This window comes from Lactuca saligna, chromosome 9 (assembly GCF_052625555.1).
Source record: "Lactuca saligna cultivar CGN05327 chromosome 9, ASM5262555v1, whole genome shotgun sequence".
NCBI lineage: Eukaryota > Viridiplantae > Streptophyta > Magnoliopsida > Asterales > Asteraceae > Lactuca > Lactuca saligna.
The window spans coordinates 158,253,656-158,279,874 of NC_136425.1; the positions used below are offsets into that span (position 1 = coordinate 158,253,656).

At 34.9% G+C, this 26,219-nt stretch overlaps 2 protein-coding genes across 2 annotated transcripts; both read right to left on the reverse strand.

Moving 5' to 3' along the window:
* Positions 1-9,436: 9,436 nt before the first annotated feature.
* On the reverse strand, positions 9,437-10,324 carry LOC145017721 (early nodulin-like protein 1). Its single transcript, XM_078975697.1, has 2 exons — positions 10,096-10,324; positions 9,437-10,018 (listed from the first exon to the last, which is right to left on the reverse strand). The coding sequence occupies exons 1-2, from the start codon at positions 10,265-10,267 to the stop codon at positions 9,567-9,569; spliced, it is 624 nt and encodes a 207-aa protein (XP_078831823.1). The 5' UTR covers positions 10,268-10,324; the 3' UTR covers positions 9,437-9,566.
* A 13,557-nt stretch (positions 10,325-23,881) lies between these two features.
* Positions 23,882-25,260, reverse strand: LOC145017263 (early nodulin-like protein 1). Its single transcript, XM_078975320.1, has 2 exons — positions 24,554-25,260; positions 23,882-24,476 (listed from the first exon to the last, which is right to left on the reverse strand). Exons 1-2 carry the CDS (start codon positions 24,723-24,725, stop codon positions 24,010-24,012), a joined length of 639 nt encoding a protein of 212 aa, XP_078831446.1. The 5' UTR covers positions 24,726-25,260; the 3' UTR covers positions 23,882-24,009.
* Between the last annotated feature and the right edge of the window lie 959 nt (positions 25,261-26,219).

Sequence of the window (26,219 nt, forward strand, 5' to 3'; positions counted from 1 at the left end):
CGCCAGACCGGTGTCTATCCTACTATAACCTAAGAACACGGACCCTTAATCACATCACAAAGCATCCATAACACATCCACCCATCTGTACACTACCGTGCTGACATTCTGTCTCCAAACACCATGACCAACTGGCTCTAAGTTGGGCATACCTCCCAACCCTACTCACTTCTTCCATGAACTTGGAAACGGAAAGGTCAAATTCTCTACCATAGATAGTGTAACATCCCAAATTTCGAGTCCAAAAATTTCATTTTTGTTTAACTGATTATAAGAACATCCATAAGAAAATTTTGTAAAAATATATCATTTCGTAGATCAATATATCATGTCTTCAAACCCAAATCACAAATAGTAATATGTCAGAGTACAATCCCAGAATATCTCAAGTGCGGAAAACCAATGCGTGTGTGTATGATGTGCTGCTACCACGCCAACTCCTTCCCCTTTGCTGAAGAGGTACCTGAAACCAAAATTGTAAACTATAAGCACGAAGTTTAGTGAGTTCCTCCATTGTACCACATACCATACAATCATATAGCATACATATTGTCGTACAATTATGGGGTGCCCGACCTACCCGGTACGGTCATTCTGGGGTGCCGACCCACCCAGTACAACCATTATGGGGTGCTGACCTACCCATGTCAAGCCATTTTGGGATGCTGACCTGCCCGTACGGCCATTCTGGGGTGCCGACCTACCCATGTCAAGCCATTCTTGGTGATTACCTACCCGTGTCAAACCATCCTGGGGTGCCGACCTACCCGTCGGTCTTAACAACCAAACTTGGGGACTATTCCCCTCCTACTACCACTATCACATATAGCATATCATACCAGCATATAAACTGATGGGTTTTGGTCATAAGAACATCCTATGTGCTCATACAAACCCTAATGCTTGGATATAGGTTTCTCTATTGTACATGCCAGTTATCCAAGACTATAAACCCTAATTCTAGCATTCAAGTAATCATATTAACATGCAATTAGGTTTAAGATCATACCTTGATTGTTATGTAGCAATAACAATCTCAATTCCTCCTTGTATTGACTTTAGAAAGCTTAGAGTCACAAATGTCAGTCCTCTAATGGTTCACAAACACCATAAGCAAGAGGATGAAGAGGAGAGAGGATGGAGGCTGCCCAAAACGTGTTCTAACCCTAGAAGAGAAGTTCCCCACGTCTTTGGGTCACAAGGGGTCTTTATATAGTGAGGCTATTAGGGTTATCTAACAAGGAAACCCTAATTTGGATGCTTAAGCCCTAAGCAACCCATAGACCCCCTTTCCTTAAGGCCTTGGATGATTTCTCATGGGTTTCCCCATAAAATTCGTCCACCCCTTAATATAAGGTAATCCATGACCCAAATTGCAATTATCTTATAATTACAAGTCCGGTCCCTTAAGTTTAATTAATCTCTTTTAGTCACAAAACTAATTACTAATTAATTCTGACTAATATTAATTAAACAATATGATTTCTCCTTTAATATATTATTCTCATAATATATTAATAAATCATATTTAATCTTTTCTCTCCATAATTCATCCTATCAAGTTACTTTGGTGAAGGCAACCCAAAAGGACCATGCACCATCGGGTCAAGTACATCTCATCACATACTGTCAGACATATCTGGGGTGTCTGACCTACCCTTCGGCCCTAAAAACCAAACTCTACTACTATCACATATAACATATCTTGCCAGCATATAACATATCAGGCAGTAGCAAACCTAGATGATATCACAATGACGATCATCTAACATACAACTTCTACTGGTGCACCGTAATTGTGGCCGTAGACCCACCGCTACTGGAAGGTAACTCACCTTGCAAGGCTGACTGCTGAAAAGCTGATGTGCAGATGTCTGATTGCTGCTTTGGCGGTCCTCCGGCTATAAATCCATAAAACACTTAATCAGACATCGATAACTACTCTTAGGGTAAAATGACTATTTCACCCCTGACCAAGTCAAAGTCAAAGTCAACTTCCAGTTGAGCCGACTCGCCGAGTTGGGCCGCCAACTCGTCGAGTCCCTATCCTTTCATTTGGCCTTCTTCACGCCTCAACTCATCGAGTTTGGCAATGACTCGACGAGTTCTCCTTCTAAAATAACTATGAATGAGCCTTCATCCGACTCGCCAAGTTGTATGAACAACTCGTCGAGTTCATTACCATCCTATGAACAAGTCCTGCCCTTGACTCGCCGAGTTGTATGAACAACTCGTCAAGTTCATCTTCAAACGTTGGGAGATTGTCTTGGACTCGCCGAGTCTGTTCATACATTCGTCAAGTCCCATGGTTCTCATATCCTTTTCGCATCTAAACATCTACGAGACTTCCCTCCCTAACATCTGGTCCATTCGCATAATGGATTCGGTGGTCATTATGCCTTGACTCGTCGAGTCCCAAGAACAACTCGGCGAGTCCATCCTTGACTAGTCCATTTTATACATAAAGTTCCAAACTTGGTGCACATGCATGGGGTTTTTGGCAAAAAAATCCATAAAAAGTGCTCTACTATGTGCATGGGGCTCTCATGGCCATAAAGTTGGCACCTTTATGCCATGAGACCCTTCCAATGACTCAGATCTGAAAGTAGAACTCCATGAATCCTATTACAAATCCGGAAATGGCTTAGAAAGCCCTAAATGCACCCAAAATCTAAGCCCTAAAGATGAACAACCATGAGAAAGACCAAAACAGGGGGCATTTACCTTGATTGAGCTGAAAATGGAATATGATCCCTGGATCTACAAGCCCCAAATCAAATTCCCAAGCTTCCTCCTTCCTTCCAAGCTTCATAACCACCCAAAAGCACCAAAAATGGCCTTAGATCACTCAAAGCGGCTAGGGTTTCGATAAGAAGTGTTTTGGGAGCATAAGGAACAATGGGGGATGCAATAAGACATTTAAATAGGATGCAAACCCTCAGATTTAGGGTTTCCGTCAAACAACACCTACTCACCGAGTCAGTCTCCTGACTCGTCGAATAGGTCACTTAAAATGCCTGCGGATCATGACCTTACTCGAGGAGTTGGGCCACCAACTCGTCGAGTCCCAGAGGAAATACATAAATGCTTAAATTATATGTGTACCGGGAATTAGGTGTTACAAATAGCAAAATACCAACCAACAATCAACCACTCTACTTTGAACTGTAATCCCCAAACCGATCATAAAGGTCAATCCATCCTTGAGCCCCGCGACTCAAATTCATGGTCTTGAGCAGTCCTCAAAGCCAACAAGCTTATCAATGTCTACACCAATCAATCCAAACCAATATCGTTGCTGGGGCCGAACCATTACCATAACCAACCTCATACCCAAGCAACCATGACCAAGATCAACAGATTTGGAGCTACTTCCACGGATCATTGTATCCAACCATGCTAATCTCTCCCGGTCGTCTTTAGAATCCCTAAATACTACCTTCCACACCTATCCATACTTTCCTCATGGATTATCTCGGGTGTTGTAAGACCTACTCATGATAATACTCCTAATACCCGCTCAATAGTGAAATAACCGCACTAAAATATTTCCTAGGCTCTCCTAGGATCCCTTATCTCTCCTTCCATCAGCTACTGAAGAACTCCTCATAATGTCAGTTAGATACTTCATGAAAAAAATCGCATGTTATAAAGCTTAGATAATCCTTCAAGTAAAACACTAATCCTTACAACGGTTGGACTCAGACAAGAGCTGCGCAATAGGTTCAAACCCATCATTATGAGATTATTCAAGCTTGATTACATGTGACATTAAATATTCACTTAACAGCTAAGTCACATTACTTAAGAGTCCAACAAAGCACAAAGCAAGCAACATTCTAGCAGTGGAGTCGACTGGCACTAAAACATAATAAAATCCAATGGATTCCCATACGAAGTTCCGATCTCTAACTCCCAACATCTCGAATACATACTAGCATACTTATTCACTCCATTCTCACTCCTTAGAAGAAGGATAAATACATCGCGACTGGCGGCCTGACCATACATAACCCATCCTACTACCAACTGCCCCACGACCCTCCATTGGTGCCAGATAACTATCGCATGAACACTATCACATTCTACACAACTTAAACAATCTTAGGCTAAAAGATTCAATCCTGCAACATTTGGACTCAGACAAGACCTGTGCAACAGGACCAAATCCCTTAACCTAAGACGAAATCCCTTAACCTAAGGCCATTTAACTAATGCAGTATGTGACTTAGTGCATTCACTAAATAGTTACATCACACACGAAAGAATGATATAACAATCAATTAGGCATTCTACAATAGATAAGACATCATATAATCAGGAAATTCTGTCATGCAAATTCCTGAAGATCCCTAGCCTATCACTAGCATGTTATCCTAACATGTCACAACATAATCTCAAATAACTATGTGGTAATTTGGGGTCTATTTACTGGATCCGGCTGATCGTACACATCACATCCTCTTTGTTTATTCGGAAAACCATTTGAAAATCGTTTTTACTTAGTTTGAGATTGGATTTACACGAGTGTTCCTCTAGTTCACTCAAACCAAGGCTCTGATACCAACTTGTAACACCCCGAAAATTTAAACAAATTTTTAACTTTTCAAGACAACCCATTCACTAAAGAGGTATTTACAAAAACCATAGTTTCTATAACATTATTTAAAATCGGAATCATTTACAAAATAGTTTTCGAAACAGTTTCATTATCAGAGTTTCTCAGAAATCATAAGTTCCAAAAACAAGAGGATGTGTATGGTCACACCTTCACCTTACCACGATCCACTTAAGTACCTGAAACCATAAACCAAAACTCTAAGCACGAAGCTTAGTGAGTTCCCCCAAAGAACTAATTACAATAATAGCACATACACGAACAACATACTATGGGTCCAATCTTCCTCTGGTTGGAATACCCTAGGCCCCTCAACCATTGGGTTGGAATGCCTACATAATATGGGTCCAATCAACCATCAGGTTGGAATACCCCAGGCCCTTCAACTATCGAGCTGGAATGCCAAGATACTATGGATCCAATCAACCATCGGGTTCGAATATCCTAGGCCCCGATGGTCTCTCAACCATCGGGTTGGATTGCCAACATACTATGCGTACAATCAAACATCGGGTTGGAATACCCTCACACCCAATCGACCATCAGGTTGGAATGCCCTGGCCTATTAGCTTACGCACAAAGTAGAGAAGCCTCAACCACTAATTACACATGTGTACATATAACAAATAATCATATAACAATCTACAACTAGTCAAACAAATCTAACAGATCACAAAGCATAGTAACATCAGATCTACTAGGATATCGATCTAACATATCATAATAGCGTAACAACAACCTATCTACCAGGATACTGATCTAATTGTTTATAACAACATAACAACATCACCAAGTCCCGTAAGTATAGTGAGGAAAACTCACCTATTGATTTGATCCATAGCTGATGAGGTCCCGAATCTAAATCTCATCTCTAGCCAATACCTATCCATCCAAATGACTAATAATCATCAAATACCAAATACCAAGATACCCAAAATACCCTTCAAGGTCAAATTTTGTCAAAGTCAAAAGTCAAAGTCAACAGTCCATGTTGACTCTAACACGACGTGTTGCCTTACAAACACATTGTGTTCCTAACGCATCCAAATAACTGGGAAAAACCCAGCCAACACGATGTGTTGAAACTTGCAAACATGTCAGTTTTGTTAGAATTCAAACAACTTAATCCATTAAACTGCTTCCTTCAATTCCAAGAGCTTCAAAGCTCATATTTGGACCAAAATGATATGAAGGAGGATAAAGTTTCCAACTTTATCCTCTGAGCCTACTCCAAAGAGTCCAAAACCCATCTATAAGGCTTAAAGATGCAAGGACATAACCAATAAGCACTCAATCCTTAATGTTGATTCCCAATACTTTACAAAAGAGTTTCTAGCACTAAAACCATTCCAAAGGTCGGTGCTTTATAGACATGAATGTGTAATGCATGTATTGAGCCCATATTAGGTCAATAACGAGGATTATGAACTAATCTCAATGCATGACATCAAAAATCAACTATAATCCAGATCCAATAATCTATAAGGTTACCATGGCCTGGGGATTCATAAAGCTACAAAATTTATGAGATCTAACCCTTCCAACATTTAGTAATAAGGAGCTAAAAGGACAAAACACAAGATCTAGCAACATGGAATGATAAAAATTGGATCTTGGACGCTTACAAAGGTCCACAAGAGTGCCAAGCTGAAAGATGAGGGACTTGCTTACTAGATCTTTCCTTCCTTCTTCCAGTTTTTTTCTTCTATGGCTCCAAAAACACAACACTAGCTCACAAATGAGAGGAAAAGATGATTAGGGTTTCTCTTACGGTTTTAGGGGATGATCGGGACTGAGGGTTAACAAACGTTGGCCTCTACTTTCCTTTTAATAGGGGGCAAAACACAAAAAAAAAAATAGGGTTTCATTCCCAGCCATCAACACGCCTTGTTCCAAGAGGAACACGTCGTGTTGCCTAAATGAAACCCATGCCTTTTCCTTATCTAGACACGCCGTGTTGGTGCCTCCAACATGCCGTGTCGAATTCTCAAAAGGGAATTATAATCAAATTTGCTTCTCAAATTTCTAAGTGTTACCCTTTCCTCATGATCTAATGCATTTTCTACTCCCCTTGTTTTTCGTGAGTTCTTATCCTTAGAACCAAATGGTCTTCCACGCTTCAAGCGTATTTTAGACTCTTGAGTGACTTTATCATTTGATTATCCATATGGAGTTTCAATTCGAGCTGGATCATTGACAATTGGTATATATGATTTAGTCACCCTTTCGTGTTAATAAATGCATCATGCGATTTATTTTCCATTTCTTGGAAATGCATTATCTTTTAAACTTCCTTTTCACATTGATTTGTGGGTCAAGATTTGATAAAGAAGTCTCATGCCATGAAACATCCTTTTAATAATCTTCTTTTCTCCCCTAATGATGAGAAATTTGCCTCATCAAATTGGCAATCAGCTAGGCGTGTTGTGAAAACATCACCTGTTAAAGGTTTAAAATATCTTATAATAGAAACTGACTCATAACCAACATATATTCCCAACCTTCTTTAAGGACCTATTTTTGTATGTTGTGGAGGTGTAATGGGGACATATACTGCACACCCAAAAAATCTTAAATGAGATATATTTGGCTCTTAACCAAAAGAATGTTGTAGGGGATAATATACATGATTTTTGTCTATAATATACATATATTTCTTATTTTCAATGGTCAAAGTTTTTTTGTCATATCCTTTGAAATATATATGCCATTGAAACTTAGTAAGTTTCTATTAGAGTTTGGAAAAAATAAGGCATTTTCTATACAAAATCTTGCACCATTTGGTAATATAAATTTGGCATTCCCAATAACCTCAATTAAGTCGACAAGACCTGATATTGTATGTATGACTGTTTTTGTTGGAACTGATTTTGAAAAATATTTCTTTGATTTCAGAATAGTATGCATACTACCACTATCTGTTATACAAAGATCTCCAATATTTTCTTGGCATTATGCTTCAACTGGACGCATATTAAACTTGAGTAGGATAAATATGATTTCAACTTGATTAGAGCTTTTGTGCTGATAACATGTTATAAAATTCGACATAATGAAAACTAAAATTAACTAAACTAAACTAAAACTTTATAAAATCGTAGGAGATTTGAGATGACTCTTGAACACATAGAAGATTGTATTCAAGATAGTGTATTGTTCTCTTTATATTTGATGAGTATTTATACTACATAACATCCTATTCATACATCATCAAAATAGTAATTCAATAGGTAAATGAATTTATTCAAGGCATGAAAATTGTTCATCCTCATACATTGTCTAACTCAATAATTTTATGATATATATATATATATATATATATATATATATATATATATATATATATATATATATATATATAGAGAGAGAGAGAGAGAGAGAGAGAAAGGGAGGGAGAGAGAGATAATCACTTGTATAAATATTGTGTTTATTAAGTGTAGAATTGTATTTTGATTTAAGTGTGTATGTATGTAGATTAAATTGCAGGTGAGAAGTGGAAGAAGAAGAAGATAAGGAAGGTGATATATGCCTAGGAATGTATGACATTAATGAAGGGATGAATATATATATATATATATATATATATATATATATATATAGAGAGAGAGAGAGAGAGAGAAAGAAAGAAAGAATTGGTAGGGTTGTGGGCCTAACTCTTTTGTTTTTATTTTAATTAGTAAAGTATTAAAATGAATATAAAAATTGCAAAAAGAAAAAGGGGGAAATGTCGAAGGGAAAACGTCTGAACTTTGTGCATTACATCTGCAACCCTCTGCATGAGAGGAGGTGGACCAAATGATTGTATCTTGTAATAAAAAACATGTTTGTTTTTTAACGTATGCAGACTGTTACAATAAACTGAAATTTAATTAAACTAATTTTACAAAATGAATATAGTTTTCAATACCAAAATTTTAATAATTCTAATCTTACAACATTAAAATAAAATTTATACAACCAAATTAGTCTTACAATAATTAAACGTTTATATAAAATAATTATACATAATAATTACTAAAATATCAATAAATAAAATTATTAAGCTAGCAAACAACATGTTCATTTTGTTAAAATTTCCAAGTCTGTGATTATTTTTCCTATTTACTTCAATAAATTCGGTAATTTTCATGATTGCATTTTATTATATATTAATAATTGGTTACAGACAAAGTACCACACACACAACACGCACACGCACGCGCGCGCACACACACACACACACACATATATATATATATATATATATATATATATATATATATATATATATATATATATATATATATATATATATATATATATATATATAAACAATTTTAAAATTATGTAAAATATATTTGAATTATTTATATTATCCATCATAATATTATTAAAATAATAAATATATTGGTAAAAATAAAACAATTTTATATTGAATAATATAACTTAAAGTAAGGTGATAAGATGTTTGAAGATGAGAGTTCAATGCTACACCACCTAGCACGCATAAAAGTTTGTAAGTCACAAGTTTTTTAAAAAAATAAACAATATCAACACACCAATTGTTACACATGTTTTATGCAGCGAAGCCAAAAAAATGATTAGAAGTGTTTTTTTAAGAAAAACAAACAGCCCTAACTGTTCCTCTAGGCACCAAAACCACCAAAATTTCCGGATGTTAAAACTTTGATACAAGTTGAAAATGTTTTCTAATTTATCCACAACTTTTCAATTTTTCCAAACACCACAAACCAGTTTTTACCATTTTGTCCTTCAAGTATGATAGAAAAATGTTGTCAACAACCGCTTGTTTGTAAAACAGTCAACAACATAACACTAGTTAAAAAAAACAAACAATTCATCAATTCAAGAAAATAAACAATATAGTGAAATCCATCAGCAATAAGCCAATACCCCCACGATTAACATAAACAACAATCACACCCATCAAACCCCCTAATAAAAAAAAATCAAATAATCGAACACAAAGCAATAATCAAAGTCACAAGTGATGCAGCTGTGGTACCAGAAATCACTGTAGATGTCGATGACGCCTTGTCTGCCGGATTACTACCAAGCGGAGAAGGTGAGCTAACTATAGATGTGGGTGGATTCAAAACCGGAGTTGCAGATGGTGGGGTTACTGTGAGAGGAGATGACGGTGCTGGTGGAAGGGGTGATGGAGCACGTGGAGTTGAAGGTGGCGATTGGGTTCTGATGTGCAAAACCGACACAATAAGCTTCTGACCTTGATCACAGTTGGATTTATTACCAGTAATGAAGTAATGAGGACCCGGTTGTTCAAGTTTGAAATACGATTCACCACCATCCAGCTTCTCGATGGCATTATCAACATTGCAGTTTTCATAATCATCTTTGTCCACCACCAAAACAGAATCCGTGGCATCTTCATACTTGAAATCTGCAAAAATTTTAAAAGCCAGATTATGACACAAAATCTAGAACTCGAAAATGAAATCGAACAAGAAAGAGACGTACAGAGGGTATCGTTGACCAGAAACCTCAATCTGCCGGACCATGCATTGTAGTCTTCAATAGGGTTTAAGGTCCAGCCATCATCGTCACCAACTTCCAAGGTGACAGCATGTGAAGAAGATAAGAAACTGATGAACATGGCAACTAAAAACCAGATCGATTTCTGAGACGCCATGATCAGAGAAAACTTGAAGTACGTCAAATGGATTTAGGTTATGAGAAAGAGGGAGGAGTTATGTTCACTATTAATAGAAGACAAGATTACACTGTTTACAGTTATATAACGGTAAGATATTATATTAGTTAGAAATGCGGTTAAAGGTATGATTTTGGGTAGTCCCCCACCACCTAAGTTGTCATGGTAAATACAGGAGGGAAAGGGATGAGGGTAGTTTTGTAATTTACCATGTTTCAAAGAAAAAAGACGTTGTACATCACCTGGCAAAGCAAGATGGAAGTATACAAAGTGAACAGTATACACTTTAAAGAAAAAGATTGTATCTGGAATGTGGAAGGGGTAGTTGTTGCAATCAACTAAAGAAAAAAGAGGTTGCAGAAATGGCACAAAGGTAGATAGAATAGGGTGAAGCATGACGAAAGTATACAAAGTGAAACACAGGCTTTAAAGAAAACTAGTTATATATTTTGAAATTGGAGATGGGCTGCTTGAAATTTAAAATGTAGAATCTAAAGAAAAGGTGTTGTACATAAAGGGTTGCTTGAAATTCAAAATGTAGATCCACTCACTATCAAAATTATCATTGTGATCAGCTGTTTTCTTTGTTGGTAAAAAAAATTGGCCCATAGTGTTGAGAATAACATTGATAGGTTGCAAGGTTAACATTAAGTTATATTTCTACGAGACATATACATTTAATTATAAATATTTTCATTGATTTGATAAAAAAGTTTTAAACTTTATTTTTTGACAGCAAAGTTTAAATTATCGATAGTTGTTGACACTTTTACCTTTTTTCCGGTTAGCAGGAAATTAAGATTTTTTTGTCAGAAAAATAAAGTTTAAGACTTTCTTGTCAAATCGTTGAAAATATTAGGATTTTAGTGTAAATATCCCCTTTTTGGTTAGAAATTTAATGGTATGATACTCTTTAACCATAAGAGTTATTGAAACATTCTTTAGTAAGTTAAATCCTGTTGCAATCCTTAACGTTTGCTTCTTGTTAAATTGTTTTTTTAATTTCAACAATCTGAAAGAAAGAACCAAGGCATGTGTTGTTTGTATTTGTATAATATGTCCCTACTTTTTAGTTCAAGATTTGATGGCAAGAAGAAAGTATTGCACGTCTTTTCATCCTTTCTCGATTTCTCTTTTGCATATGTTTCTCCTGATTGTGATTGTGTCAGGTTAAAGATGATGATGGTAAGAAAAAAAGTGGTGCTGCAACAAAAGTCACAATTAAAAGTTCTTGGGTTACGAATGTACACTAAAGTCCCAATATTTTTAACGATTTAACAAAAATATCCTAAACTTTGTTTTTTTACAGCAAAGTCGTAATTGACGATTTGACAAGAAAATCCTAAACATTATTTTTTGACAAAAAAGTCCTAATTACCGGCTAACCGGAAAAAAAGGTAAGTGTCAAGAATTGCCAGTAATTTGGACTTTACTGTCAAAAAAATAAAGTTTAGGATTTTCTTGTCAAATCGATGAGAATATTGGGACTTTAGCGTATATATATATATATATATATATATATATATATATATATATATATATATATATATATATATATATATATATATATATATATATCCCTATTTCTATCAACTTAGGTTGTTTAGTGCAGTATATCAAGTGAAGGGTAGAGAGTGTAAAGTGATGAAAGATAAGTTCAAGGGGATGCAACTATTAGTAAAAGATGGAGGGTTGTGGCTCGTTTAACTTGGAAGTTAAAAGAAAGACACAGATCTTAACTCGGGTTGGATCCTCCGGGTTTGGTATGAGTTGCACGGGGTTCTCTGGACTCATGTATATGATTTTGGGTGAATGAGAGATTTAGCTCATTCACACATTCACGCCTTCACATACTCATCTTCACAACTCGTGTTTCTCTCGTTGTTTTAGGGTTTGTTTATTATAGAGTTGTCATACATATTTTATCTTATTCCTTTGTATTAACATTACTCAGATTATATTTGTTGAAGAAGATTGAATATCATAGCGAAGTTTTGTTTGCATTTCTGTTTTGATTTTTAATAAAAGTCAGTTTTATGAGTTTTCACATGGTGAGTGGGTTTAGCTCCATTTCGTGATTAGATCATGTTTTTTGTTCTTGTTTGTTATATTTTCTGTTTGTAATCCCTAATAACATATTGAGATTCGAGATTGAAGATAATTAGTATCATAGTTTATCTTTATCTCATTCCTAGTATTTTAAATATCTTGTTTCTGAGTATGTTTAGGGTTATTGTTTTTTCCTACTATAAATACTCCCATGTATCGGTACATATTTGATATTTTTAAATAAGTAAAACATTTTTTATTCTAAAATTTTCTTGGTATCAGACTTTGCAAAGTCGGAGATTACAAACCTAACTTTGCCAAAAACAAGGGTTGATGGTGAAGCATCAATGCCGCCAAACAAGAATACCATCGATGTGTCATCCTCATATTACCTCACATCTTTTGATCATCCGGTATTGAATTCCATTTGAGAAAAGCAGCTTCACGATGGAAATTATTGCAATTGGAATAACAAGATCACCAATGCCCTCCTCGCCAAGAACAAGATGGGGTTCATTGATAACTCCATTCCTATACTAGAAGAGGGATCACATGATTTGATGAACTGGAATAGGTGCAATGCCATGAAGAGAGGATGGCTTGTCAGCGCTATGGAAAAGAAAGATAAAAGTAGTGTCAAGTATTTTGTAAAAGCTCGTGATATAAAACTAGACCTCGAAGAAAGGTTTTAAAAGGAGAATACTCAAAGAACATTTGAGCTAAGAAGAACAATCACAATGATCAGGCAAGACAACATGACGATCTCATCATATTATACAAAATTAAGAGGTGTTTGGGATAAAGTACAGTCAATCAGTCCATTACCATAATGTACCTTCCAAGGTTGTTCGTGAAACATCACAGAGGAGATTATAAAGGCATGAGAAAAGGAATTTTTATATAGCTTATTGATGCGACTTAATAAGGAATACGTAACTTGAAGAACTCAAATTCTGAGCAATGACCTATTACCTACACTAAACAACACATACTACTTAATTAGCCAAGATGAGCAACATAAGAAGATTGGGTTATCTCGAGGTTCCATTGGGGAAGTTGTAGCTTTCTTCTTGTAACATTTTAATTTTTAGGTATTTCCATTTACACCCTCAATATCTAAATTGGTTGCAAGTTGTCCCTTTTAGCCTTAAAAGAAACACATGGATTTTATCTAGTACGTTGGGCTTATGCTTGGTACACTGGGCGTACTTGCTGGGATCACAAACCCTAATTTTTAGGGTTTGTACCTATTTAAGCAACATTATGGCCCTTGAGGCTGCCCCCTCATCAGGTTCCTTTCCTCTAAAGACTCCCCACGAAACCCTACCTTTCCCGTGTGTGTTCCTGAGCTTTGGTGGTAAACTTTTGGTGTTTTTGTGCAATCTTGAAGAATGAACTTGGTGATCAAGCATTGGTTGGATTGGAGTTTGAAGATCCAGAATATTCATCATCTTCGCAAGTCTCAGATGGTATAAAGTTTCAACCTTGATGATTCATCTCGTAGATCAAGTTAGATTAGGGTTCTTGGCATGTTTTGGGTCCCTTGAGTTGGTTCATGTGAGTATAAGCTACTCCAGAAGCTTCGAATAGTAGATCTTAGTGTTTCTGATGTCCCTTATGTATAAAAATGGTATATTGATGGATTTAACTCAACCATGCAAGGGTTGATGTTCATTTTGTGGGGTTAGAATGTTAAAATTTGGTATTGGGACTTATTGATCCATGGAAAATCTTAAAGCTTCCAAAAACTATGGATTAAGACCTTGTTTTGGAGTGGACATAGAGTTTGGGCGTTAGGGTCTTAAGTGATTAAGCCATTTATATAAGGGATTGTCAACTGTCCAGTACGTCGGGTGTACTTTTGAGTATGCTGCGTGTACTGGGTTTGAACCCTATATTTAGATCAGTGTCAGTACGCATGGTATACAAGTTTGGTACGCTCAGCATACTCCCGACAGTAGGCTTAGAAGGATTTGGACCATTTTTGGGCCAATTAAGGGAAAGGGTTAAATGGTCTTTTACACTAGGAGTTGAGATTAATGAATTAGATCCCTGATTATGGTTTATAACCTAAATTTTAGTTAAGATTTTAATTGATTGATTAGCGTAGTGATTCTTAGGTTTAGTAGCCCGAGCATTTATTTGTTTATCAATAGATCGAGGTGAGTTTGCTTACTCTACTATAGAAAGGCTTGTATCTGGTTGTTGTCTTTGTGACTCCTGTTGTATGCCTGTTTTCTGTATATATGTGGGGTGAAATAAAACCGAGGGTGAAATAGACCCTTACGGTTGAAAATTACTAATTGAGTTGAAATAGACTCAAGGGTGAAATAGACCTGGGGGTGAAATAGACTCAATACAGCCTTGAGCTGACATTTGAGTTGAAATAAACTCGGGGGTGCAATAGACCTGGTGGAGAAATAGACCCGGTATAACCTTGAGCTGACATATATGTATGGTATGTGGTATTTTTGGGAAATCATAAAGCTTTGTGCTTACAGTTTTCAATTTATGTTTTAGGTACATCCGGTTCGAAGGGAAAGAGCTCGGGATGATCGTATCGCACACACCATGATTTTCCACCTTATTTGCCTCTAATGTATTTTTGGATGATTGTTGATATACTCTGATTTCCTTTATGATTTCTATAAACATGTTTGGTTTATGGCTTTAATAATATAAAAATGAAATTTTTGCTTATAAATTTTGAGACGTTACACTACACCAACAATAAGATCACTTCTAAAGCAAGTACGAAAGGAAACTCTCAAGGCAACCCCAAGAAAGAAGAAAGGAACGCTAGGAGCGGAAGAAACGATGAAAAATGGTTTTAACATTGTCAGAAGATTGGGCATACGATTGATGGTTGCTTTGATTTAGTGGGTTATCCTGATTGGTGGTCGAATAAATCGAACACATACAAAGATCAATCAAATAAACCTCGACAACAAAATATTCTTCCAAAAAACGTCAATGGAGAAACTTCAAAACAAACTCCATACCTTACTAAAGAATATTATGAGAAGCTTATTAAGGTCTACAAAACCAAGTGAGAAAAAAACAAATTATGTTGTGAATATGACTGGTAAGGTTGAAAGTAGACATAATTGGATCATTGACTTGGGACTAGTTATCACATAATTTATCTCGTAGAATGGCCAAAATACATGAAAAATAAAAACTCTTATGTCACTATACCCAATGGGAAATTAGTAACAGTTGAGGGAATTGGTGATAATATCAAAAAGATAATAAATTTAAATTAGATGTCTTGAATGTGCCAGATTTTAATTGTAAATTACTTTCAGTTAGCAAAATAACCCATGATTTAGGTTGCCCGTTAACCTTTTTACCCAATCTATGTTACATAAAAGACTTACGTTCGAAGAACCTGATTAGGATGGTAAAGGAGCGTAATGGGCTCTACTACTTGGAACCGGTGGAAAATAAGAAAGCATCGATGACAGTTTTGAGAAAATACAATATTTGGCATATATAGAAGACTTGGGCAGAGTTTAGAGGGAGTCCTTCGTAAGATACAACAGTTAGGAACCATAGGTACTTGCAGTCAGTTTTGTAATTTTTGTGTTCGGCCAAAAAAAAAAAAAAACTTCCATTTCCAATAAGCTTTTCAAAAACAATAGAATGTTTTGATTTAATACATGTTGATATGGTGTCAATTCATTGGATGATATGCAAGAAAGTGTCGATATTCACATGGATCCATTAGATGAAATTGTCGAATCCAATCATGAAGACAACCCACAAGCTCTCAATTCACCATTATTATATTCAGCCACTTCTCTAAACAATAGTGAATCCCAAAGAGATTCTACTCACAATTATAATGATGCTTGCATGCAAACTGATCAAGAAACCACCAGGAAAACACGAATACGTACAAAACCAAAACACTTGGACTTCGTGATAGATTTGCCTTCGTCACTCGACAACTCCACATCCATTCTCACTTTAGGCTCTTCGGCATCAGCTAACTCATTGGTATATATCCTCTATCTTTATTTATTTCTTACAATCAATTTTTTAAATCTCATTAGGCATTCTTAGCTGCAATAACTTCAAGCGATGAACCAAAATATTTTGCTCAAGGAACAAAAGACCCAAAATGGATCGATGCATTGAAAAAGGAAATTGTAGCCCTTGAAGAAAATGACACATGGTCATTGATGAAGATATCATTAGGAAATAAAGCAATTGATTTAAAGTGTGTTTGCAAAATAAAATATAAACCTAATAGAGAGGTGGAAAGATATAAGGCTCGACTTGTAGCAAAGGGATACATTTAAGAAGCATGTCATTGACAAACTTCAAGAAATTGGTATCAAAAATTCACAAAGGCTCTCATTGAGATTGGTTTAAGACAAATCAAGTTGAATCATTTAATGTTTATGTTTAAGAAGCATGTCATTGACATCGTTTCTCTCATTTATGTCGATGTCATTTTATTAATGGGAAATGATACTCATTAAATAAATGAGGTATAAGATCATCTACAATCAGCTTCGGTATCAAGGATTTAGGTCCATTAACATATTTCATTTGTATCGAAGTCGCCCGTTTGAAAGAAGGATTTGTGATTAGTAAGAGAAAATATACTCTGGACATTCTAGAAGATTGTGGGGTTAATGCATGCAAACCATGTAATTTCAACGGAATAGAACAACAAGTTGATAACTGATAATGAAAGCCTTGAAATTAAAGTTTCACATTATAGGAGACTGGTAGGATGTGTACTTTACCTGACAGTCACACGTCCAAATATAATTTTCGATTTCAGTCTGTAAAAAAATTTATCCTATCTCGTCGATTCCCACGTATAGATCCTATACAACGATCTTACAAGATCTAGTCTAAAGGATCAATACAAACAACAAAATAACGACGTTGCTTCAAAAATTCCCTAGTAGCAAATGAGGAGAAATAGATACATCAAATTAGGGGAATGGAATAAGTATTATCACGAACCTCCATTCGTAAAAATAACGTGACAATTAAGTCACGGGTGGTTATCTAGATAATTATGCCTAGTAGTGGTCTGACACCGTAAGGTATTTTACCCCTAGATTCACCGTATTCGATAATATAACATCAAACTTTTCCTAGCAGTGGTCTGACACTGTGAGGTAATTTACCCCAGACTCACCCTATCCATACAACATCAGATATACCTGGTTGTGGTCTATTGTTGACACAATCTATTAGGCAGTCTAGGAAGTTCCCTCAATTACTTCGTGAAAGGAAACACTAACACATGAAGCTCGTTCGATCACGTCATAAAAGAAATGATGATTCCAAAACTCTTCAAAATAAAAAGTATGGGGATATACTAATAAAGTACTCCCGTACGCTCCCGTACCCCAACACATAATAATGTCATAAAGAAGGACTTTGTACATGATAGTACTTCTATGCACATTATAGTACGCTGGTATGAGCAAAACTCATACCGTAGAACATAATATCGGAACAAGTAGTACCTAATACAAAGAGCTTTGAAAAAGACTTGGTACTTAGAAAGTACTTTTGTATGTAGGACCTACTCCACCAATCATCAATCTCTTCCGACATAGTTTCTACTCTCTATTCTGATCACACACATAACCTTAATAAGATACTACCCAATATCCAAACTTAATCGAACAAACATCTCTTTTAAGTCTTATTTCATCACTAAGCAAGCCTACAATGTTTATCATCAACTTTCAATACTAACTTTGTTTCGGCAACACTATCCTCATTTAGGGTAATATTTTATACAGAGTATTAGGTATTAAGATACATTTATCTTCTCATTTATAATACTTCTATTATTATTATCATGTAAATACATCTCAACACATATAGAATCATGTCTAGTTCTCATAAGGTATATTATCAAATATACATATAACACATATTTCCAAATAATAAGCATATAACTCACATATAAACTTTCAACATATATTTAATACTTTTATTAATACTTGTATTAAAATCATCTTCATGAAAGGGACTATGCCCTCACTTGTTAAAGTAACGGCTCGAAATTCGGCCAGCACTTCGCTTCTAACAATTTTATTTTCCTTCAACGAAACCTAGTATCATTATTACTAGACTTTAGTCTAATACTTAGTGTGACTAATTATTAGTCTAGATTTATCATTAACTCAAAGTCTACTTTCATGATCTATTAAGTAAGGAGCAACCAAGTAGGATCATATCGGAGGTAGGGCCTGTTTGGTATACGAAGTATACTGTCTGGAAAAACCCATTTTAAAAACTTCACTAAATCACAACCTAGACATCATACCCGTAAGTAGATCAATCAGTATAACGACTTGGAATCACTAATAAATCTCGTTTATAGGTTCATAATAATGATAATGAACTTAAACATAAGTTATACTCAAAGTAGGGTAAACATAACTCACTTACAATGGAGTTTAACGAAAAAACGGGCTCTATGTGGGTAGAACTTCTGAGCCGAAAGCACTTCGTCTTGGAGCCTTCTAGCGCTCCGGGAATCGCTTCTAGCACCTAGGAGGTGCTAGGGGAAAGAATAGAAGGTTTGGGGGTGTTTGGGAGAGATTTGGATGAGAAGATGTGAGAAAAGTGAGTGAAAATGCGTTCTATTTATAGGCTGCCAGCAGCCGTGTACGCTGGGCATAATGGCCAAAACAACAGTATGTTAGGGGTAATTTAAGTTATGATGGGCGTACTTCGTCCAGATGTTGCAATCTCGTTCCAAGCCGTGGGGAGGAAGGGACGACCCAGATCTTGCCACGTGTCACTTCCTGGTTACTCCAAAAACTAATTATCTTCTAAAATCCATAACTTTTGCAAATGGGATATGTTTTGGACGTTCTTTATATTTACGTGTAAGTAGCAAAGTGATTTACATCTTTCGTTTACACTCCGTCGACTAATTTTGATTTTATTTTTTAAAGTTATATTTTAATAGGCGTAAACAGTTAAAATCCGTTAAAAATTCATAACTATGTCATCCGACGTCCGTTTTCGACTGTCTTTATATTGTTGAGCTCCTATTAACGAGATCTTCGATTCTCGTTTAGGTTATATTGGCTAAAAATCGTTCGATCTAAAATTATATTTTCGGGTTGTGCACTATTATGTTAAGTTTTAGAAAAATCATAATTTCATCAAACAAAGTCAGATTTGAGTGTTCTCTATATGCACGCTCTCGGTTTAATGTATACGGCAACTTTGTTTAGATCACTAAGGCTAAAAAGTATTTTATCAAAAATTCACTTTTTACGTTACGAAGAGTCGTGTCGGTTTAATCGTAAAACTTCGATGGATCATAACTTCTTCGTTATAAGTCGGATTTCAACGTTCTTATGTACGGAATTCTTATGATATATACTATAACTTAGTTAAGATTATTTACTCTAAAAAGTCTTCTATCAAAAAAATTTATTTTTAACACTTATTATCTTTAAATTAAATAGCTCGAACCTGCGGGCGTTACATGATATTTTATTAGTCTCGGAGGGTCTCCAATTTCATGGAGAACAAAGAATCAAAACGACTATGTCTATATCTTGAGCTGAAACAGAGTATAGATCAATGACAATCATTGAGTGTGAAATTTTAAGGTTGAGATGGCTTTTACAATACTTAGGTGCTGGACAAAAGGTTCATACGCCCATTATGTGTGACAACGAAGTTTTCACGCATAATGTTGCAAACCTAATTTATAATGAAATGACAAAGCACTTTGAGAGGGAATGCTATTTTGTATATGAAAGAGTGTATAATGGATAAGTGAAGACTGTTTCCATCAAATATGAACTTCAAACTGCAGATATCTTTCCAAAGCTCTTAGGGCAGATCGGTTCAAGTTTTTTTGTGGCAAGTTGGGTGTTCGAAGTTTACACAATCCAACTTTAGAGGGAGTATTGAGATTCGAGATTTAAATAATTAGTATCATAGTTTATCTTTATCTCAGTCATAGTATTTATCTTGTTTTTTTTAGTATGTTTAGGATTCTTGTTATTTCCTAGTATAAATACTCCCCTTGTACATATTTGATAATTTTCAATGAGAAAACGTTTTCTACTCTAAAATTTTCATAACAAATTTAGGACATAGAAGAAATACCTAAACAACAATCACACAACAACAAAATTCATTGTGGAAACCCAAAAGTCGGATAACCCACTTTGGAGAACACTACATTTAGCTCGATATTCTTCAACAAATTACAAAATTTGATCATTTGTTATGGAAAAGGGAAGAAAGAGATGATTAAAAATATTGTTGAACATCAACACACACAGACATATACATACATTTGGGACTAAATAAGACTCCTAATAAAAGTTTAAGTGCTTCGAAAAAATGTTGCACTAAGAAAATTAGATACACAAGTTCTAGAAACATTTCTATTGACATTTTTTCCAAGTGTATAAATCTCAGGCATGTTGATTTTCTGGAGCGTATTAAAAAAACCGCACCTTGAGATGAAACCAACCATCAACAAAACAATCTCCAAAATCACAAAAAAAAAAAAAAAACATATAGTGATATAGAGTTCAAAATACCCTAAGGACTTAATTTAAAAAACCAATAAAATCCTAACAAAGTTCAAATTTGACGGTATGAATCGGATTTCTCATAATGTCAGCAGTTTGTTGTGGGTGTCATTCTTGGTCACTTTAATATTGTCTTAGGTAATAACATATTTGATGTAATGGAATCGCATGTCAATGTGCCTCCTTCACTCTTGGAACATTGAATCTTTTGTGAGGCGATCATACGTCATTGTACGTACACGATACAACTCTATAAGCCACATAGCCTCTTTAATTACACATTTATGAGATAGCCTTATACATAAATTTCGTAGTAATATAAAACAACATTGGATTGAACTAAATTAGAGGTATATATTTTTATCCTAGTTCTAGTATAAAATAAGTTTTGACATAGGTTATACATACACACAATGTGTGTGTTTGTGTGCGCTTTAGCGAACAAGCTAACAACTCTAATTCAAAGAGAAATACAAGACTTCATGATAATCACTACAAGAACCATCAATAGCAACCACGCCTTTAGCGGCAACGGATACTTTTAGCGGCGACAAAAAACAAATGTGTTTTTTGTCGCCGATAAAAGTATCCATCGTTGCTAGAGGCTTTTGCTGACGATCCGCGTCATTTCAATCTCATCCATTGATTTAATAGATGATCCTACGACTAGGATGACATAAGAAATCACACATTGTTTTCCCCCCGGTGTGTTGCCGTTAAAGAGTGTGCGTCGTCGCTAAAGGCTTATTGATCCGCGTCATTTCGATCACATCCGTTGATTTAAGCGGTGATCCAATTACATAGAAAACCCCGCATTGTTTTCCCTCTCATGTGTCTCCACCCATCAGTACGCGTCACTGCTAAAGGTTGTCGACAATAAAACCCTCTTTGTTCTCACTTTCTTTACCCATCTTAAGTGTTTTCTCTTCTTCTCTCTGCTCACCATCGTCGACATCATCGGAATTTCATAGAAAATTTCGCAATTTCACCCCACTTGCTCCATTTTCTCCTTTTCTTTTCATTTTCTATTCTCCGTACTAAATTTTTAGCTTTTGAAATGGTTACCGGAATTTTGAGATCCCTCACCCTTCTCGTCGAAATATACCGCCACCACCATGAAATATTGATTTTGTAGATGTGTATTTTGTGTTTGTAGATATGGATGTGTATTTGTATGTGCATTTGTATGTATATATGTATTTTTAATGTATTTTATGTATGTATATGGGTTTTTGTATGTACAGTTCTATGTATATATGTATTTATATATATATATATATATATATATATATATATATATATATATATATATATGTATGAGTTTGTATTTTCATAGGCATTTGTGCATTTTGTATGTGTATTATGTATGTATATGTGTATTTGTATGAAAAGAAATACATATAAATAGCGACAACACATTTAGAGCATCCATAAAGCATTAAACTTATTAGAATTTAATGAATTGACACATCATTGTTAATTTACTTATTATACAACTCTACATTAATTTTCTTATAATGCATTGAACTCACTATAGATCAAATTAATATATATTTAATAGTTAAAAAGTTTTTATTTTTTTCATTGAAGAGTTCAATGACCATTAAACTCAATATCGGTTGAATGCCAACATGACATCTCATAATTGTAAAGTTTAATCCATTGAATGCCAATTAAGCATGATATCTCATTCAACTCTCTCTTTAAACTATGCATTGTGAATGATCTTAGTGGTGACGGAGAGCATTAGCGGCGACACATCTTTAGCAGCGATAGAAAGCAATAGCAACGACCAATGGAACATTAGTGACGAACCAACAGCAACGACCCTTTATCGACGACATATCATTGCAAATACCTTTAGCGGCGATATGTTGGACCTTTACTGGCAACGCCCGTCGCCACTTAAGATCAAAATTCTTGTAGTGAATGCTATGATTCTTAACCACTACTAGAAAATCAAGAAATATCGATTACATTATCCGTCGCTATTCCATCAGAATAGGAGGATGTCAACGAATTGTCGACGAGAAAATGATCATGACATAATGACTCGTGGGTAAATATTGTAGACGGAATATCTCTCCGTCGGTAAATTACCGACAGAATACCTGAGGAGAGTATAGCGACGAATTTCCTACGGATTATCGGCAGAGTCCACATTGATTGACATTGACTTTATTACCGATTGATTTTTGACTGCTCATATCACCGATGAATTTTCTGTCATTAATTACCTAAGAACTTTTCCTCCTACCTTTCCTCCCGATTTGGGAGGATTTGAGAAGAAAGAACAAAATGTTTAACTTTCCTTCCATTTCTCTCTAACTCGGGAACACAAATGACAATTTCTTTTTCCTTTCTTTTCTCTCCTTACTTTCTTTTCTCTTCTCTTCTTTTCTTTGCTATAACTCGGGAGCGGGGTGTAATAGTGATCACATACTTACCATTCATGTCCTTTATGAAATACAATTAACACAATCAATCTAGAGTTTCTTATCTTAATTATCGAAAGTATTTTCAAGATATGTCAATTTGGTTAGCTTCCTGCTATGATCACTTAGTATGTACTAATTGCTTTTACATGTATAAAATTGAAAATTTAGTTCTATTTTATGTATCAAATTGTATGTGTAGAATTGTAAATACGGTATTACATGTTTATAAATTTGAAAACACTTTGCTCATGCGTGACCTAAATAGAATTGTATGTACGTGAGTTTTGATTATCCATGAGACCAAGACATATATTCGGTATTTTGTAAAGAAAAAAAACCCAATTTCCTACCAAAAAATGATACGCTCACAAAAACATGACAACACGAACATAATTGTAAATAAATGATTGATCGAAGTCTTAATCTAAGTACTAGTCATCCAGTTAAAGAAAAATAAATATTAAATTATACTAGCGATGGTGCTTTATCTACGTTGGCAAGTTAACACCAGATTGTTTATAAAACAGTCAAACAAGCGTAACATCAACTCAAAAAAATAATAGTAATAAATATATAACATCAATTCAAAATAATAATAATCAATAGAACATAACATCACAAAAAACCCCGAGGATTAATAAAAACACAATCAAACCCATCAAACATCCTGTTGGAAAAATCAAATAACCAAACATAAAGCAATGATCAATGTCACAAGTGACGCAGTCATGCTATTACAAACCACTGTTGATGCCAACGATCGGGATGGTGATGGCCGTGGTGAACTCACGCCTTCCAGATTACTACCAACTGGAGAAGGTGAGCTTCCTCCGGTGGATGCGGGTGGAGTTGCAGATGGTGGGGTTACGGTGACAGGAGATGCCGGAGCTGGTGGAAGGGGTGATGAAGCACGCAGAGGTGAAGGTGGCGATTGTGTTCTAATGTGCAAAACCGCCACAATAATCTTTTGACCTTGATCACAGTTGGATTTATTACCAGTAATGAAGTAATGAGGACCCGGTTGTTCAAGTTTGAAATACGATTCACCACCATCCAGCTTCTCGATGGCATTATCAACATTGCAGTTATCATAATCATCTTTGTCCACCACCAAAACAGAATCCGTGGCATCTTCATACTTGAAATCTGCAAAGATTTTAAAAGCCAGATTATGAAACAAAATCTAGAACTCGAAAATGAAATCGAACAAGAAAGAGACGTACAGAGGGTATCGTTGACAAGAAACCTCAATCTGCCGGACCATGCATTGTAGTCTTCAACAGGGTTTAAGGTCCAGCCATCATCGTCACCAACTTCCAAGGTGACAGCCTGTGAAGAACATATGAAACTGATGAACAACGCCACTAAAAAACAGAGGGATTTCTGAGACGCCATGATCAGAGAAAAATGGAGTTGTGTGGAAGAACGAGCAGTTATGTTCACTATTAATAGAAGACAATATTACACTGTTTACAGTTACATTCGGCAAACTGATATAAAGTATAACGATAAGATATTATATTAGTTAGAACTGCAGTTAAAGATATGATCATGGATAGACCCCCCACCGACATCTAAGTTGTAATGGGAAATACACGAGGGATGGGGGTAATGTTGTAATTTATCATGTGTGATCAAAGTTAAAAGACATTGTACATAAACTGGCAAAGCAAGATGAAATTATACAAAGTGATCAGTATACACTTTAAAGAAATAGATAGTATCTGGAATTGGCAAGGGATAGTTGTTGCAATCAACCATGTTCCACCGAAGAATAAAGACATTCCACAAAAGGTAGATACAGATTGGGTGAAGCATGAACAAAGTGTACAAAGTGCAACACATTCTTTAAAAAGAAAACTAGTATTTTATTTTTGAACTGGTGAAGGGTCACTTGAAATTTACAATGTAGAATCTTAATAAAGGGTGTTATATATAAAAGGTATATACGGAGGTGCTCTAAACAAAATACTCAAAGTAAAACACACATAGCTAGGTTAAACGAAATGCATCACATTTATGCATGAAGGTGGTGGAGGTAATCATTTCACCTTAAGTCACAAACCTTAGGAAATAATGTTCTACCAGCACCCAGCAACTTGCAAGTGAGTGGCTAGAAAAAGAATTATATATATCTTGCAAGTGAGTGGCTAGAAAAAGAATTATATATATATATATATATATATATATATATATATATATATATATATATATATATATATATATATATATATATATATATATATATATATATATATATATCCGGTAACAAATTTTTTTTGGTAAGAAGGTAAAAACAAAAATTTCGACTTATTTTTTTGGCGAACAAAACAAATGAATCACTAAATGAATCAATAATAACACGATTCACCAAACAAAAATTTCAAAAAAACATTTCGATGATTCATTTTTATGATGATTTTGTTGATACTCACTAAAATTGTCATAAAAGCGAATTTTTTTCTTGATTTACCTAAAAATGAATCATAAATGTGTTTTTTCCGGAATTTTTTCTTGTGAATCATCTTACTTTTGAATCGTCTAATGATTCATTTCATTTTTTTGCTAAGAAAATATGCATATAAAAAATTTCTTACCTTCCTACAAAAAATTTTCTTCTTATTTGATCTTGAATATATATATATATATATATATATATATATATATATATATATATATATATATATATATATATATATATATATATATATAGGAGTAGGATCAAATAAGAATACCAAAAATGTTGAGAACGCGAGAACAAAATATATTTATTTATGATTCAATGTATTCATTTGTGGATGAATTATAAATTTTTACGCCTTTCATTTCAACCGGAGAGAAAAAGCATATTAATGTTGATTATGTGTAAACATTTATCATTTCTCCACA

What these genes read in the sequence shown, in the direction of transcription:
- LOC145017721 (XM_078975697.1), bottom strand. Translation starts at nt 10,267, where the DNA reads ATGGCGTCTCAGAAATCGATCTGGTTTTTAGTTGCCATGTTCATCAGT. An exon ending in TCTGGTCAACGATACCCTCT is followed by an intron (nt 10,019 to 10,095) that starts GTACGTCTCTTT and finishes AAATTTTTGCAG; the next exon opens with ATTTCAAGTATGAAGATGCC.
- LOC145017263 (XM_078975320.1), bottom strand. Translation starts at nt 24,725, where the DNA reads ATGGCGTCTCAGAAATCCCTCTGTTTTTTAGTGGCGTTGTTCATCAGT. An exon ending in TCTTGTCAACGATACCCTCT is followed by an intron (nt 24,477 to 24,553) that starts GTACGTCTCTTT and finishes AAATCTTTGCAG; the next exon opens with ATTTCAAGTATGAAGATGCC.